The 14,302-nt window shown below is 37.2% G+C and overlaps 3 protein-coding genes and 1 non-coding gene across 8 annotated transcripts; 2 read left to right on the top strand and 2 right to left on the bottom strand.

Moving 5' to 3' along the window:
* Positions 1–621: 621 nt before the first annotated feature.
* Positions 622–1,959, bottom strand: LOC132612915 (uncharacterized). The gene is made up of 3 exons (XM_060326987.1): positions 1,660–1,959; positions 1,289–1,420; positions 622–1,170 (listed from the first exon to the last, which is right to left on the bottom strand). The coding sequence occupies exons 1-3, from the start codon at positions 1,957–1,959 to the stop codon at positions 622–624; spliced, it is 981 nt and encodes a 326-aa protein (XP_060182970.1).
* Positions 1,960–2,016: 57 nt separating this feature from the next.
* Positions 2,017–3,263, bottom strand: LOC132612916 (uncharacterized). Its single transcript, XM_060326988.1, has 3 exons — positions 3,134–3,263; positions 2,344–2,828; positions 2,017–2,190 (listed from the first exon to the last, which is right to left on the bottom strand). Exons 1-3 carry the CDS (start codon positions 3,261–3,263, stop codon positions 2,017–2,019), a joined length of 789 nt encoding a protein of 262 aa, XP_060182971.1.
* Positions 3,264–6,677: 3,414 nt separating this feature from the next.
* Positions 6,678–12,048, top strand: LOC132615302 (uncharacterized). Of its 5 annotated transcripts, none has more exons than XM_060329865.1 (4): positions 6,678–6,831; positions 8,682–8,796; positions 10,961–11,418; positions 11,595–12,048. In XM_060329865.1, the coding sequence occupies exons 2-3, from the start codon at positions 8,701–8,703 to the stop codon at positions 11,411–11,413; spliced, it is 549 nt and encodes a 182-aa protein (XP_060185848.1). In that variant the 5' UTR covers positions 6,678–6,831; positions 8,682–8,700; the 3' UTR covers positions 11,414–11,418; positions 11,595–12,048. The 5 variants fall into 5 exon arrangements, with proteins under 5 accessions (XP_060185848.1, XP_060185849.1, XP_060185850.1 ...); XM_060329866.1 differs by having other exon boundaries at positions 11,715–12,048; XM_060329867.1 differs by having other exon boundaries at positions 10,961–11,345.
* Positions 7,895–7,999, top strand: LOC132616401 (small nucleolar RNA snoR103). The gene has a single exon (XR_009573182.1). It is a non-coding gene; the product is annotated as a small nucleolar RNA snoR103 (small nucleolar RNA).
* Positions 12,049–14,302: the final 2,254 nt, after the last annotated feature.

Consider the following 14,302-nt stretch of genomic DNA (forward strand, 5'->3'; position numbering starts at 1 on the left):
GCTTTCCTTCTTAAGAGCTCCCATACACTTCCAACTGTAAATTTACCAGATGTTGTCATCATCCACCTTGGTTTATCCCATTCTTTTGTAGATTCATGAAAGTCTAAATCTTCCAGTATATGATCAACAATCTCAGTAGGAAAAAGCTGTTGTAGTTTACTCATGTTCCACCCATCCTGATTTCTCAATTCCTTCACATCTTATACTGTTTCATCCACAACAAAATCATCAGGAACTAAGTAGTATAAAGCTCCAAGTTTTGTCCATTTATCAAACCAGATATTAGCAGTTCTACTTCTTGTCTCCCACCACATTTCATGCTCCATGTTGTCTCTAGCTTCTAACATCATTTTCCAGACCTGAGAGCCTCCTTTCCAAGGCACATACTGAGGGTAGTGCCTTTTACAATACTTGTTCCATATATAATTTGACCATAGAGTATTTGTAGTTCTAAATTTCCACCAGAGTTTAGCACATAATGCTTTAGAGACATCAAATAAGGATCTGAAGCCAACTCCACCTTCCTTCTTTGGCAAGCATAGATTCATCTATGAAGACCAATGTCTTCTTCTTCCTTCTTCACTATTATTCCAGAAAAATCTTGCAAACACCCTATGCAGATCATATGTAACACCTTTTGCAGGTCTGATAGCTGAGAGTAGGTGAATTGGCATACTCAGTAAAACACAAAACAACATTTCCTCCAAAAGATAAAAGTCTTCCTTTCCAAGCTGCCAGTTTGTCCTTCACTTTTCTGATCAAGTCACTATAATCAGTCTTTCTCTTTCTTGCATGTGTGATTGGGCAACCTAAGTATGTGAAAGGGAAAGATCCCCTAGTAAAACCAGTAATAGCCTCCCCCTGCTGCACTATCACATTTGCAACTTTACTATGCATATGGAAGGAAATTTTTCCTTTGTTGATAAGCTGCCCTGACATCTGCTCATACTCCTGTAATATTCCCATGATCAGCTGCAATGAAGTATCATCTGCATAAGCAAGATGATTCAAATTAGCACTCCATTTAGGCATTCCATAGCTTCTAAACCTATTGTCCTCAAATAAAAAGTTCAATACTCTAGATAGCACTTCTGCAGACAAAATAAACAAAGCAGTAGAGAGTGGATCTCCTTGCTTAACACCTTTTGTTGAATGGAAAAATCCAGAAGCCTGTCCATTGAATAGAACTGAGTACCAATTGTTTGCTATCAATCTCCATATCATATCTATAAATACATCTGCAAATCCCATTTTCCTCAGAACTCTTGCCAAAAAAATCCTATGATACTCTATCATAGGCCTTAGCCATATCCAGTTTAAGCACCACAATAGCTGGTTTTCCCCTAAGTCTTATATCTGAAACCACCTCTTGAGTTAACAGTATATTCTCAATGATACATCTTCCCTTTACAAAACCAGACTGATTAGCAGATATCAAAAAGGCAAAACATTTTCAAGTTTATTTTGCACCACTCTAGAGATCACTTTGTTTATAAAATTACTGAGACTTATTGGCCTCATATCTGCAAAGGTCTCAACATTATTCTTCTTTGGGATCAGAACCAGATTTGTATGAGTTATGGACTTTGGCAAAGTCTGTCCTTCAAATAAGACTTTCACTACATTATACACATCAGCCCCCACAATTTCCCAGCATACTTGATAAAATGCTCCTATCATACCATCTGGACGACCTGAGCTATCTCCTGATAGATCAAAAACTGCATTCTTAACATCTTCTAGAGTTGGCATGCTGGTAAGTATTTGATTTTTCTCCTGAGTAACCATATTAGGAACATGTTGCAGCAATGAGAAATCTGAGGAGATATCCTCCTGTGTAAACTGATGATGATAAAATTGAGTTGCTTCCTCAGCTAGATCATGTTCCCCCTCAATCCAACTTCTATCTTGCTTTTTCATCCTTTTGACCTGCAATCTCTTCCTCCTACCATTTACCATATTGTGGAAAAACCTTGTATTCCTATCCCCCTCAGAAAAGCAAGTAAAATGAGATTTCTATCTCCAGAACTCCTCCTCATAATGCATATACTTCTTCAATTCTGCTTGTGCTAGTTGGAGTACCATCTTGTTTGCAGGAGAAGGATCATCTTCAAACAGCTGTTCTTTAACTCTCACAATATCTTCCCTTACTACCAGTTTCTTGAAGATATCCCCAAAGGTAGCTTTACTCTATTCTGATAAAATAAACTTAACTTTTTTAAGCTTCAGTTTAAAAGTAATGAGTTCATCTGCTTCAAAATCAGTATTCCACCCTTGGTTCACAACCTCTAAGAAGGATTCATTTTCTATCAAAAACTTTAGAAATCTGAAAGGCTTCCTTACATGTTGAGATGAATTTCCACAAGTAAGTAGAAGAGGAGCATGATCAGAACCAGTTCTAGATAAATGTTCAACTTCCATGTGACCAAACCAATCCTGTAGTTTTGAATTAGTGAGCATTCTGTCTAACCTTTTAAAAATACAATCTCTACCAGCTCTACCATTCCACCATGTGAATAAGCTTCCTTTAAAAGAAACTTCAAATAGTTCACTTGAATTCACATAGAATGCAAAATCTTCATACTCATATGGATAAACTGGCAGACCCCCTATTTTCTCATCTTCATGTATAATGACATTGAAATCCCCTCCCACAAGCCAGGGCACTTCCATTTGATCATCCAGGTTATACAAGTTATCCCAAAGACTAATTCTTTCCAATGCTTCACACTTTGCATAAATCATAGTAGTCATAAGAGTCTTATTATCATCCTGAAAATTTAGCTTAACTGTAATCTGTTGATCTGTATCCTGAATCACCTCTACATCTATATTATCATTTATAAAGAATCAAATTTTACCATTGCAGTTATGATGTGCATACCTCATGCCCAATCTCCTTCTAAATCCTTGAATGTTTCTAACATGCTGAAATGGTTCCATCAAAGCAATGATGGAGAATTTATGATGCCCATGTAACATTTGCACTCTATGAAAAGCTTGCTGTGAATTCACAGACCTGATATTCCAAAATAGAGTCTTCATAATGATTTATTGACATTCTTCACAGCTCTATTTGGCAATATTCTTATAGGCTGAATATCCACTACACTTTGTTGTTTGCCCTTCTTACACCCTTTCTGCATGGACTTTGGAGAAATATCAGCTTCCTTAGCGACCTGATTAAACACCTGTTCTATGGCTTCCTCATCTACCCCATCTTTAGCACTGCTACTTATATGAAGCTGCTCAGGTAATGCCATATCTGTTAGATTATGGGACACTACATCATGTAGATCCTTCAAAGGAGAAGGTTTCTTTAGGGTAGAATTTGTTGATCTTGACCTTTTTCCACCAGATCCACATGCAAATCATTAGGTTCCTCCTTTTCAGGTGGGTAGGATCCCACTCCATCATGATTTATAGAAAAATTCAACAGATCTTCCTATTTGAGCACAATTGGAATAGGAAATTCCTTCTGAATATGCTCCTGATTAAAGAATATGCTGCTTAGCTCATTAGCCTGAGCTAACTTGTCCACACAATTATTTAATTTCTGCTTCTCTCCATCCTCTACATGTTCCTGGCTATCTGCTACTTTGTCTCCTCCATCAGCTTAAGAATCTTCTAAATTGTTAGTCTTTTCTTCAGGACCCTTATAAATAAGTATCTCAGAACCTGCACTATCTTCTACTTGTTCTTGGATATCTGTTACTTTATCTCCACCATCAGTAACTGTCTCTTGGGGATCATCTACATTATTAATCTTTTCTTTAGGGCCCCTGTAAATAACTATCTCAGTACCCACACTTTCCTTCACATTCTTAGCCTGCATTCCAATATGTCCTTCTTCCCTAGTTACTTTTAAACTTTCATCGGATTTGTCAACATCTTCTGCCTCCTTGATTAAAACATCTGGTTCTTTGGGTGTCCCTACTGAATCAGTAGGAGCCAAATACTTTGTGTTGTTATTATCCACCCCTTCTTCTGCATTGTCATTGAATACTTCAAAATTATTTGGAAGTGGAACTCCTTCTGGTTGCCTGTCTTTCCCTGCATGACCATCCTCCTTCCTCTTCTTTCCCATGTTAGTAGCATTTGGATAAGTAACAACTTTTCCACTAGACAACACTTTTGGAAAATATTTCTGCACAGGATATCTCCATCTATTATACCTATTATACCTTCCTGGATATTGAAATCCCTTAGATGTTGTTGCCACTGCTTGTTTGTCAGTTGTCACTTCCTCACTCATCTTCACTTCTGCCTTTCCTTCATAGACATCCTCTTTCTTTTCTGCCTTCAACTCAGGATGTAACACTCTACATTCTTCCTTTGAATGGCCTTGTAACTTACATTCAGTACAATACTTAGGCAAATGATCATACTGAATCTTTACTTTCATAACAGTCACTTCCCTGGTTTGTTCATCTTCAATCTCCATCATAACAAACTTAGGAAGATCTGATAATAAATCCAGTTGCACCTTTACCCCAGCACAATTAGGCCTGGTTTTATTAATAGTAGCCATATCCAATAACAATGGTTTCCCAACTGCCGATGCTAAGGTAAACAAAGATTCCTTAACAAAGTAAGTAGGCAATAAATAAGGGAAAGATATCCATGCCATTGCAATTGAAGTCTCTTCGTCAACCCTAAAATGGGAATCATAAATGAGAGGTCTCATCTGATAAGACTTACTATCCTTAGAACTCAACCAAAAGGCACTCTTAGAAGAGATGTTTATGAAATCTTCCATTAAAGAATATCTAATCAAAATATGTCGATCTCTTAGGAATCCAACTTGACACTTTCCCTTAGCACCACATTGACTTTGAACAATATCTCTTAACTCATCCATTTCTGGCCAGCCATATGAGAACTTACCTACAATAGCATGCTTTAAATTCTCTATTTGCTCCATTCTAGATACTTCTGACGTAGTCCAACGCACCACTAGGATCCCATCAACATATTGAACTTCCTTGATAGGTATAGGATCAACAATGGGGTTGGTAGTAGGGGTACATTCATGCACTAGAGTTTGTATGTAGGTTGTAGGGTTTGTATCTTCAACTGATAGAAGCGGGACAATATGCTGAGAAGCGGGTATTTTCGTGTTGGTAAGGGGAGGGTAGTGATCTAGGTTGGACGTTGATGTAGGCTGGCAAGCCGCCGTTGATGGTTGACCAGTGGCAGGAGTAGCCATAGTGTGAAAGTAGGTTTAGTTTAGGGTTTGCATGGGAATAGGAGGAAAGAGAAGAGAGCTTTTTTATTTACCAACTCTACCTTGCAAATTTTTTAAAGGTAGGGTTTATGTTGAACCTTATAGGCTTGATCCTGTTGACTTTTCTTGCCTTATTGTCTCTATGGTTTCCTAAGGGTTTCTTGATTTTTATTTTATGACGACCGAGCTCGAGAGCGCCTATGTATCCTGTGGCAGCAGGAATTTAGATCTAACGTAGTTCGGAATAAAATAATTGAGTTTTGATTTCACTAATAAAGCTACCGGGTCCGATATGGACGGCCTACGTATCCCACTGTGGGGAAGTCAGGTCATTGCGTAGTTCATTACATAGATGACTTGTTTTCTTCTATTCTACTACAGAGTACGATTACAAGGAAATAATAATGCGATTACAAGAAAATGGAATCCAAAACATAGTATGTCTTGAGTGCATCGGCATTGATGGCTTTAGGCTACTCTTGTCCGTCCATCTCGGCTAGGACTACGACTCCTCCTGAGAGTACTTTCCTGACCATGTACGGTCCTTGCCAGTTCGACGCGAATTTTCTTTTTATATTCTTCTTGGTGAGGGAAGACTCGCTTGAGTACGAGTTGTCCGATCTGGAAGAGTCGGGTTCTGACCCGCTTGTTGAAGGCTTGAGACATCCTTTGTCTGTATAGGTCATAAATAATATTACAAATCCAACGAAATCTTCAGATCGCAAATCAGAGCGTGTTTTCCCCAAATGAGCAATTAATCCAAATAATTAAATACCGGATTTCCAAAATGAAACCTTCTCCCCAAGTGAACAAAATGATATCCATTTGACTTCAAATTTTGTAAGCATGTCAAAATAATTATTACGGAGCTTTTGGAATAGACGACATGCAAAATAGAGCATTGGTTCTCAAAACGACCGATTGGGTCATTATACCATAGCAATCTCGCATAGAAGAGGGAATAAATATTGCTTTTAGGAAGGCGTTTCGTACGTGTTTCAGGCTATAATAATTATTTATTCTTCGTTCGTAATTTACAAGCTTTTATCTCTGTGTGTTGGATTATATTTTCCAACAATAGTTATACTTGAGGAGGGTAACATAAAGTAGGCACAATTTATGTATGAAACTAATAGAAATGTGATAGTTTAAGAAGTTTTGATCCATTATCTCTTCTTTCTTTGTCAACATAATAGCTAATACCCTAGTCCACAGCAGCAAAAGACAAAATTACAATTTAAGAAGATGATAATGAAGATATTGTACGATTCCCATCAAATGGACTGGTCTTTAATTTTTGTCCTTCAAAATCTAACTTATGTCTAGCGTGCCATAAATTCTTTAAAGGAGCGGGATATAACTTGCGGGTATTATGATGCGAAAATATAAAATTATGTCGGGCAAAAAATCTAGTATTTGTCTTGAGAAAGAGGGTCAAAAGTGCAAATGACATAACGTCAGGTGTGACAGGGCAATCGGCCCAATTCAGATGGGCCTTTCAGCCCATTCTTTCTTTCTTAAATATACAAAACAGCGAGTCCATACAATTTGATGCTTTGAGAAAGGAAGAGGAGTAAGAGAAACCAGTTGCGTTGCTGAGAAAGGTGATATGTTTTTCTTTTGCCTGCAATTCACTGTAAAAAATGTGTTATCATTTTAATGTGTCTAAGTTGGTTTTAGAGTTAGTTGAATGACTTGATTGGTGAATGGCTGCTAGTTGTCTGACGAAATGCCTCACTGAATACCAATTTTTTTTTTATTGATAATGCATATGAATACGAGTATATATGTCTGTTATCTTCATTGCTTTACCATTTTCATGTTTCAAAGCTAGTTTTTGAGTTGATGAAAGACTTGATTGGTGAATGCCTGCTAGTTGTTTGAGGAAATGCCTTACTGAAACTAACCTTTTTACTGGTAATGTATATTCATACGAGTACGTATAAGTTTTAGTTTTATTCTCTTTCTACCTCCGCTGCCCCATTTGATGTACTCCCTCTGTCCCAATTTATGTGGCACAATTCAAATTTCGAGAGTCAAACAGTTTAATTTTGACCGTTAATTCGAACAAGGAATCTTATGTTTTTTGAAATAAATTTACAAATTGAGAATTCAAAATATATATGAAAAAAATACGGTCAAAGAAAGACTTGTTTGAATCTCGAAATCCGAAAGGTGTCACATAAATTGGGACGGAGGGAGAAACATTTTGGGCATGGAATTCTGACATGTAGATTCTTTTTCTTTATTAGATGTGATTAAGAAACGATTAGAATATTTGTAAACGAGTTTAGTTGATAGAAGGTTAGTAGCTAGTGGAGTGTTGTCTAGTTTTGCCTATCAGGAGCATTATTAGTACTCCCCTTACTATCTCATGCTTTGATTTTATTATTACCTGTTGTTTCCTTTTGCTTCGGTTATCGTACTATTTGTTGTTGCTACTGTTTCTTCTATCCATTTTTCACTACTGTATCTACTGTATTTCCTTTCCTATTAATTTTGATATGCTTTACTTGAGTTGAGGGTCTATCGGAAACAATTTCTCTACCTTCACAAGGTTGGAGTAAGGCTGCGTACACATCACCCTCCCCAGACCGCACTTGTGGGATTACACTGCGTATGTTGTTGAGTTTGCTTGTTAGAATACGTCCTAATTCTTGGCAGCTCACGTAAGATCTGTTTCTGCTGTAAATATGGACGGAGAGCAATTGGTAGGCTTTAGGTGGGCAGCCAATGAGTATTGGATTGCCCATAAAGACCCTACTAACATTGAAATTCTCATTAATTACTGATTAAAAAACCGAACTTGTTTTATAAAATAATACGAAATCAAACTTTAACTTCAAATACCAATCAATCAACTAAGTATCAATTTCAAACTAGTTGGGGTTAACCAAAAGAGATGGTGGAAGATTATACAATCTTGTATCTGGTGGACTGTGTGGAGGAAGAGAAATTGTGGTGTTTTGAAGATAGATCCAATTCCATCCAGAAAGTTAAATGGAATTGTATTGTATCTCTATTTTCTTGGTGTAAAAACAATGTATCGAGGATGTAGATCAAATTGTAGAATTTTTAGGAGCTTTGTAACTTTTTGGAGGTAGCCAGCATATCCTTAATGCTGAGGAATACAATTTCACCAGTTTCAGAAGAAAAAAAAAAGAACTAGTTGGGGTTAGCCGTATGAATCCTCTTTATGTATTTTTCTTTATTAACACCCCAACTTAAATTTGAATAGTTAATCGGTTTGTTTGTTTGTTTGTTTCTTCTTCTTCTTCCTTTTTTTTTTTTTTTTTTTTTGGTTGTTGTGACTTATTTGCATGGACTCTATTGGTATGTTGCATTCTGTAACCATATTGTATATGTTCATCTGCTTAATCATGTGCATGCCTTACATATTTTGTGGAACTGTACTAGAACTAATGAGCTAATACTCTTGTTTTATTAATTAAAGGCCTCTTTTGTATGGGAGTATGCTGAAACTAGTTTCTGAAATGTTGTGCGCTCGAGGAGGTCAGAAGATGAGGCCTTTTCTGTGTACGCAAATTAGTGGCTTTCATACTTCAAAGGTAAAATCATTTGTCTTGATGCCACTACTTCATGTATCCTTCCTATTTTCGTAATACATAACTTTGGCAGGAAAGAGAGAGAATGTTTTTGTATTTGCCTTGTTGAGTTGAATGGTTTTCCAATAGGGTATGGGCTATTTAAATCTAAGCTAAACCACTTGTTACTTCTGAGTTTTCTTGTTTGTTTTATCCAGTGGTGTGTTTATCTATTGGTCAAACAAAGACAGTCTTTATGTAAAACAAATGCAGAAGAGTGCATCATTAACTTCCATAGAAATGTCTCTCGGGTAAGACGAACAGGTGATTATCATGGTAGGAATGCCACAAGTTACATGGGGATCAGTATGATCTTCTTGTTTCCATACAAGGCTTGTCGGAATGAACTCTGTCGTTTCAGAGTGTCAATTTCATATTGAGATAAAGGCTCGAGTGAGTCAAGAGTTAATTGTGCTCTAGAGAGACTAGACTCTAAACAAATTTACGTTCACTGACATTATTTCTCCTTCCATCCCAAGTTTGATTATCTAGTTTTTCCAGTTGCATATAATTAGAGATTAAAGAAATTTGAATAGTTTTAGACTTTTAATAATAGAGTCATGTACATATGTGTTTGAGAAATTGTTGGACTACTTAAAAGTGGAGTAATTGTTGTGAAGGTAAAAGCGGCATGACCTAACAGTATTTAGATCTTAATGAAGAAATATTTAAATGAAAAGCTTTTCCATATAGCGTCAAGTAACTGGGAAGATAGAATCATGTAACTATGAAAAGGGGAAACTGCAAAAGGTAAGTTCTTGAGAATGTTGGCTGTTTCTAAATTGTAAAGAATGTTTTGTTCTTTCTTAGTTGCAATGCATTTCATAATCCAATGGAATAATCATACCTTGGAGAGAATGCATTTTGAGGCAACCATCAGTTTGTTGAAATGAACTCTTTATTGTTGGTTTCGCTTAGTTGAGGAATCAGTTGGTTCACCTCTATGGTCAGGATGCTTATATATGTGTGCGTGTGTGCGCGTGCACGCACTTGTATTATGTATATATGTGATTGCTTAATTGATAAAACAAGCCAATAAAGAAGAAACTGGGCATTTTTAGTGCTAAGTGTATGTGATATCATACAAGGTTGTAGTAAATTAATGTACAGCCAAGTTGAATGGATGAATTTTGTGCTTCAGAGAAACTATCTAATAAAAAGTGCTGACATTATGCCTCTTTAGGGTGCTGCTGTTATCTTTTCACCTTTGCTTTTGTGTATAATGAAGCAGACATGCGCTGCAGCTTCAGGAAACAGATAAGTTTGGGTTGTGTAAAGGAAAGAGATTCGTAGAATGGGAGTACAAATACATTTCTTTTTATAAAAATGGGAGTAAAACTCCTTTAAGCTTTTGGATTGGATTTTCATAAAATCTAAAACAAACCAATAGATTAAAGTTCCGAGTTGAATCCCTCATTCACTTCTGGCTTGGAATGGAGCTCGAAGTGATTCCTGTCCTTCACTTAAAAAATAAGGAAGGACTCTTTCACCCCGGGAAAAAATGATAAGGGGTGACTTTTGAGAAAGAGAGAGAGAAGTGAAAAGTGTTCGACTCCATATTTGTAGCACTTAATATTAGACCTGCTTACAGGTTTGAATACTTGTGACTTCCTTGCCACAGTTGCACACAACTTCCTTGCCACAGTTGCGCGGTTGTGCTTATATTAGAAAGTGGCATTCCTCCACCCTTGTTTGTATGTGCGTGCTTGTTGTAATACCAAACACTGTTCCCCTTTGTTCAGTGCATTCTTTAGGAATAAGAGGATGGGAAAAAGGAAAAAAAAAAAAAAAACAGCATTCAAGTATGACAGCATGGTGCTTCGGTGTGATAGCACTGCTGTACTGATAAAATTTTAATTTATTAGCACGTGTTAAAAGATATACAAGTTCCACTTCATCTGTGAAATTATGTGGTTCCACACACAATTACCTGCATTTATGTTTTTTAGATATTGCGCCTGACATATGCGTGATTGAACAATCAAACTTAATCTGCACAGGGAAACTTTACCTTATATTAAAAAAAAAAAAAAAAAAAAAAAACTGGGGATGTATGACTTATTATAGAGATGGATCCAGATATTCTTGAAACAGTGTGCCCTGAATAGTTTGGTTCTTCATTTGGCAGCCTTGCTTAGCACCTAGAAGCTTTTTCGGGGTGGAAGATTTCGTTGATGATGACAATAGCCGGCCATACACTTACCAGAAGGGGAAAAAATCGAAGAACCCCAACAAGCATGTTTCTTTCAAGCAACGGACCGTAGCTTACATGGAACCGTTCACACTTGATGTTTTCATATCAAAGCGCTTTGTTTCAGCCTCAATCACCCATAGAGTTACATGCAAGCAGGTTGCAGTAGCTGGTACAAACTCCAAAGATATCAAGGCAGTGCTGAAATCACGAAGTGATATTCCTGCGTGCTTATCTGTCGGCCAGATTTTGGCCGACAGGGCAAGAGAGGCTGATGTCTACACCGCTTCTTATACTCCTAGAGATAGGGACAAATTCGAAGGTAAAATTAGAGCAGTTGTTCAGTCCCTCATTGATAATGGTATCGACATCAAAGTTTATCTTGACTGAAAAAGGTACTATGGCTACCCATTGTATCCAAAAATATTAAACCACCTCAAAGTTAAGAACCTTTAATCGAGTCTACTTGATATTTCTTTTAGTCTTTGATTTTCATAAGCCCCTCATTGTGTAGAAGACTGGCTTACTCACTTCTTTTGATTGATTGGTTGACCAACGCCATCTTTACTAGAGAAGACTAAGTAGCGCGGAGCCTTGACCTGAATTGGATATATGTATCCAATCTTGCTGCTTATGCCTGGATAGTATTATCATTATGCGTTTTCATCTTTTGTTCCGCTGTCATCATCAGAAGCTCCAAGGACCAACACAGCTGGGGAGCAATATCAGAGGCTTACTAGTGCATCATCCCCTATGTACATAACTACCAATACAACTGTACGGCTTGGTGTACGACTGTTGAACTTTATTTGGAAGGATGAAGTGGGTTTACACATTTTTGTTTCTTTTATTGTCAAAATGTTACCTTGGTTAATGTAGCATGTAAGATTGTGAGGAAGAATGTAAATCAATTAGGAAGAATGGAGTTCTATCTATTGTACTTTTTCTATCCAATTTTAAATGTACGTGTTTGGCTGAACACACAATTTAAGATGTGAATTTAATATTATATTTTATTAGTAATAGCGAGATGATCTATAGAAAGGTGATCGCCGATGATGGAAGGAGGATTAAGGGCGTTGAGACTGCAGATGAGCTTGGAATGGAAGATGAAGATACCAATATTGATGCTTGGATGGAAGCTATTGGTGTTGTAATATCATTTGTTCATTGATGTACTTGTAATTGTTAATTCCATGCAAATCTTTTGGGGTGGGGTGAGGGGGGGGGGGGGGGGGGGGGTGTACTAGAAGGCTTTTGGACAGGAAATTAATAAGGAAAAACACTTCTTGCTAGTACACAGGTCGGTGGATACCTCTATCAGAAGAATCAAGAGATAGGTTGGATATAAGCATGCCAAATTTCCGTTTTCATTTAAGATGTCATGTATACCTAGATAGGAAAGAAGAGTGTGCCTTTTTGCGGACTTGGCGCCAAGAATACTCAATAAGCCTATGAGGAAAAATGCTGGAGGGAAAGAATAATCATTAGAACTATAAAAAAATGTGCTATCCTAGCAAATCTCACAGCCAAAAACTAGTGGAGGCTAAGGACAGATAGTAATCCTTATACTAAGTTTACATTAGGAAACTACTGTCCTAGAAGGAATATGGTATCAACTGTGTTGTGCCCACAAAATTCTAACTACTGTGGGACTCTATGCCAGTTTGTCCCCTGTGAGCTAATTGAACAATATTCTAATCCTCCAGTCCACCCAGCTAATATAAAGGTGGTAGAATTCATTCACAACAACCTATGGATTATTGTTACACTGAATGTAACAAGAGATTTTCAAAGTGGAGTTGGGAAACAGTAGTAGAGATCATTTCATTTGGAGGCCTACTACCAATGGGAAATTCACTTATGCTTCAATATGGAAAAGTATTAGACAGAGGAGAACAAGTAACAACTAGTTGTCAGATTTGGCTGAAAGATGTACCTTTCAAAGGGATCTTTTCTTATGTGGAGGCTGTTGACAAACAAGGTCCCACTTGATGATATCATTCTGAAGTTTGGACTTCAGATTGTATCTACATTCTCTTGCTGCATTGAAATTTAGGGACTCTAATCACAAGGATTATGCAGTTTGGAGTGACACCACTAATGGCCAATACTCCAATAAAACTGCCTGGCAAGCAATTGGTCAGAAGCAAATGAAGCTTAAGAAGGAATGACATAAAGCCATTCCATTTTTTGGCGATTGTTCTTGGGTAAGCTACCTTTTAATGAGGTGATCTCTAATTTTGGCAATAGAATAGTATCCACATGCTATTGTTGTTGGAACCCTCAAACTGACAGTATTCAAAACTCCTTTATAAAGAGAGACCACTTCTCAGATCTGAAAATACTTTGAGGCTCTCCTGGGGTACAGGGGCGGAGCCAAGGCTACAGGTTCGGACGAACCCAATAGTTTTTTCTCAAGCAATATACTTGTGTCGAGAAATCATTAAATATGTATAAATATTTAATTTAAAACCCAGTTATCAACACTTGAAGTCGCCGTCCTAAAATCCAGAACCCATAAAATTAAAATTCTGGCCCCGCCTTTGCCATCATACACCATTAATGGAATATTCAGAATGTGGTGGGATATGTAACAAATTGATTCTACATGTCACTCATGTTATTTCTGTTGGGAAATGTGGAGGAGCTGGTTGCAAATATGGTGACCAAAAGTAGTAGTATGATATATTCAGGATGGAAGTATCAACATAGGCTGGATTATCAAAGCAGGTTTAGATACTACATTTTCAAAGGTCAAGATTACAAGAAACTGGGTTGCTATGTGTGCAACTGTGAAAGACTAAAACCAATCATTAATTAGATGGGGGTCTCTTAGATCAAGCCTTCAAGGTTAATGCAGATGGTAGGCGGAGCCAGCGTACGACTTGCGGGTTCGGCCGAACCCAGTAACTTTGGTTCAAACTCTGTATTCATCTTGAAAAATTCACTGAATATGTATAAATTGTTACTTTAGAACCCAATAACTTAGACGAATTAGTATCCCGAACCCACAAACTTCAAATCCTAACTCCGCCTCTGAATTTTTATTATTTATTGGTAGCTTCAACGCATAGGCATGGAAGGTTCTCTATCCCTAGACAGTACTAGTAGCAATAATCAAGTTGAGGCTAAAGCAACATACTATGGAGGTAAATGGTGTGTTCAAAATGCATTCAGGAAATTTCATTTGGAATTAGACTCATTGATGGTCACCAACATGATCAAGGAGACGTATAGAAACTGCTCAAATCTTGAAGAAGGTTAACAACAACAACA

The sequence above is a fragment of the Lycium barbarum genome, chromosome 10 (genome assembly GCF_019175385.1).
Source record: "Lycium barbarum isolate Lr01 chromosome 10, ASM1917538v2, whole genome shotgun sequence".
NCBI classification, from domain to species: domain Eukaryota; kingdom Viridiplantae; phylum Streptophyta; class Magnoliopsida; order Solanales; family Solanaceae; genus Lycium; species Lycium barbarum.

Bases quoted from the DNA above. Each gene is read 5' to 3' on its own strand.
- LOC132612915 (XM_060326987.1), bottom strand. From the start codon at position 1,959: ATGGTAAATGGTAGGAGGAAGAGATTGCAGGTCAAAAGGATGAAAAAG. The intron at 1,421-1,659 runs GTATGCTGGGAA...TCTGCTAATCAG, and splicing joins TGATAGGAGCATTTTATCAA to TCTGGTTTTGTAAAGGGAAG. The intron at 1,171-1,288 runs GTATCATAGGAT...TTCAATGGACAG, and splicing joins TGGCTAAGGCCTATGATAGA to GCTTCTGGATTTTTCCATTC.
- LOC132612916 (XM_060326988.1), bottom strand. From the start codon at position 3,263: ATGGCATTACCTGAGCAGCTTCATATAAGTAGCAGTGCTAAAGATGGG. The intron at 2,829-3,133 runs GTAAGAAGGGCA...ATGATAATATAG, and splicing joins AAAGTCCATGCAGAAAGGGT to ATGTAGAGGTGATTCAGGAT. The intron at 2,191-2,343 runs GTAAGGAAGCCT...TTATCAGAATAG, and splicing joins GTGGAAATTCATCTCAACAT to AGTAAAGCTACCTTTGGGGA.
- LOC132615302 (XM_060329862.1), top strand. From the start codon at position 8,701: ATGCTGAAACTAGTTTCTGAAATGTTGTGCGCTCGAGGAGGTCAGAAG. The intron at 8,797-10,960 runs GTAAAATCATTT...TTCATTTGGCAG, and splicing joins GTGGCTTTCATACTTCAAAG to CCTTGCTTAGCACCTAGAAG. The intron at 11,346-11,714 runs GTAAAATTAGAG...TGTCATCATCAG, and splicing joins AGATAGGGACAAATTCGAAG to AAGCTCCAAGGACCAACACA.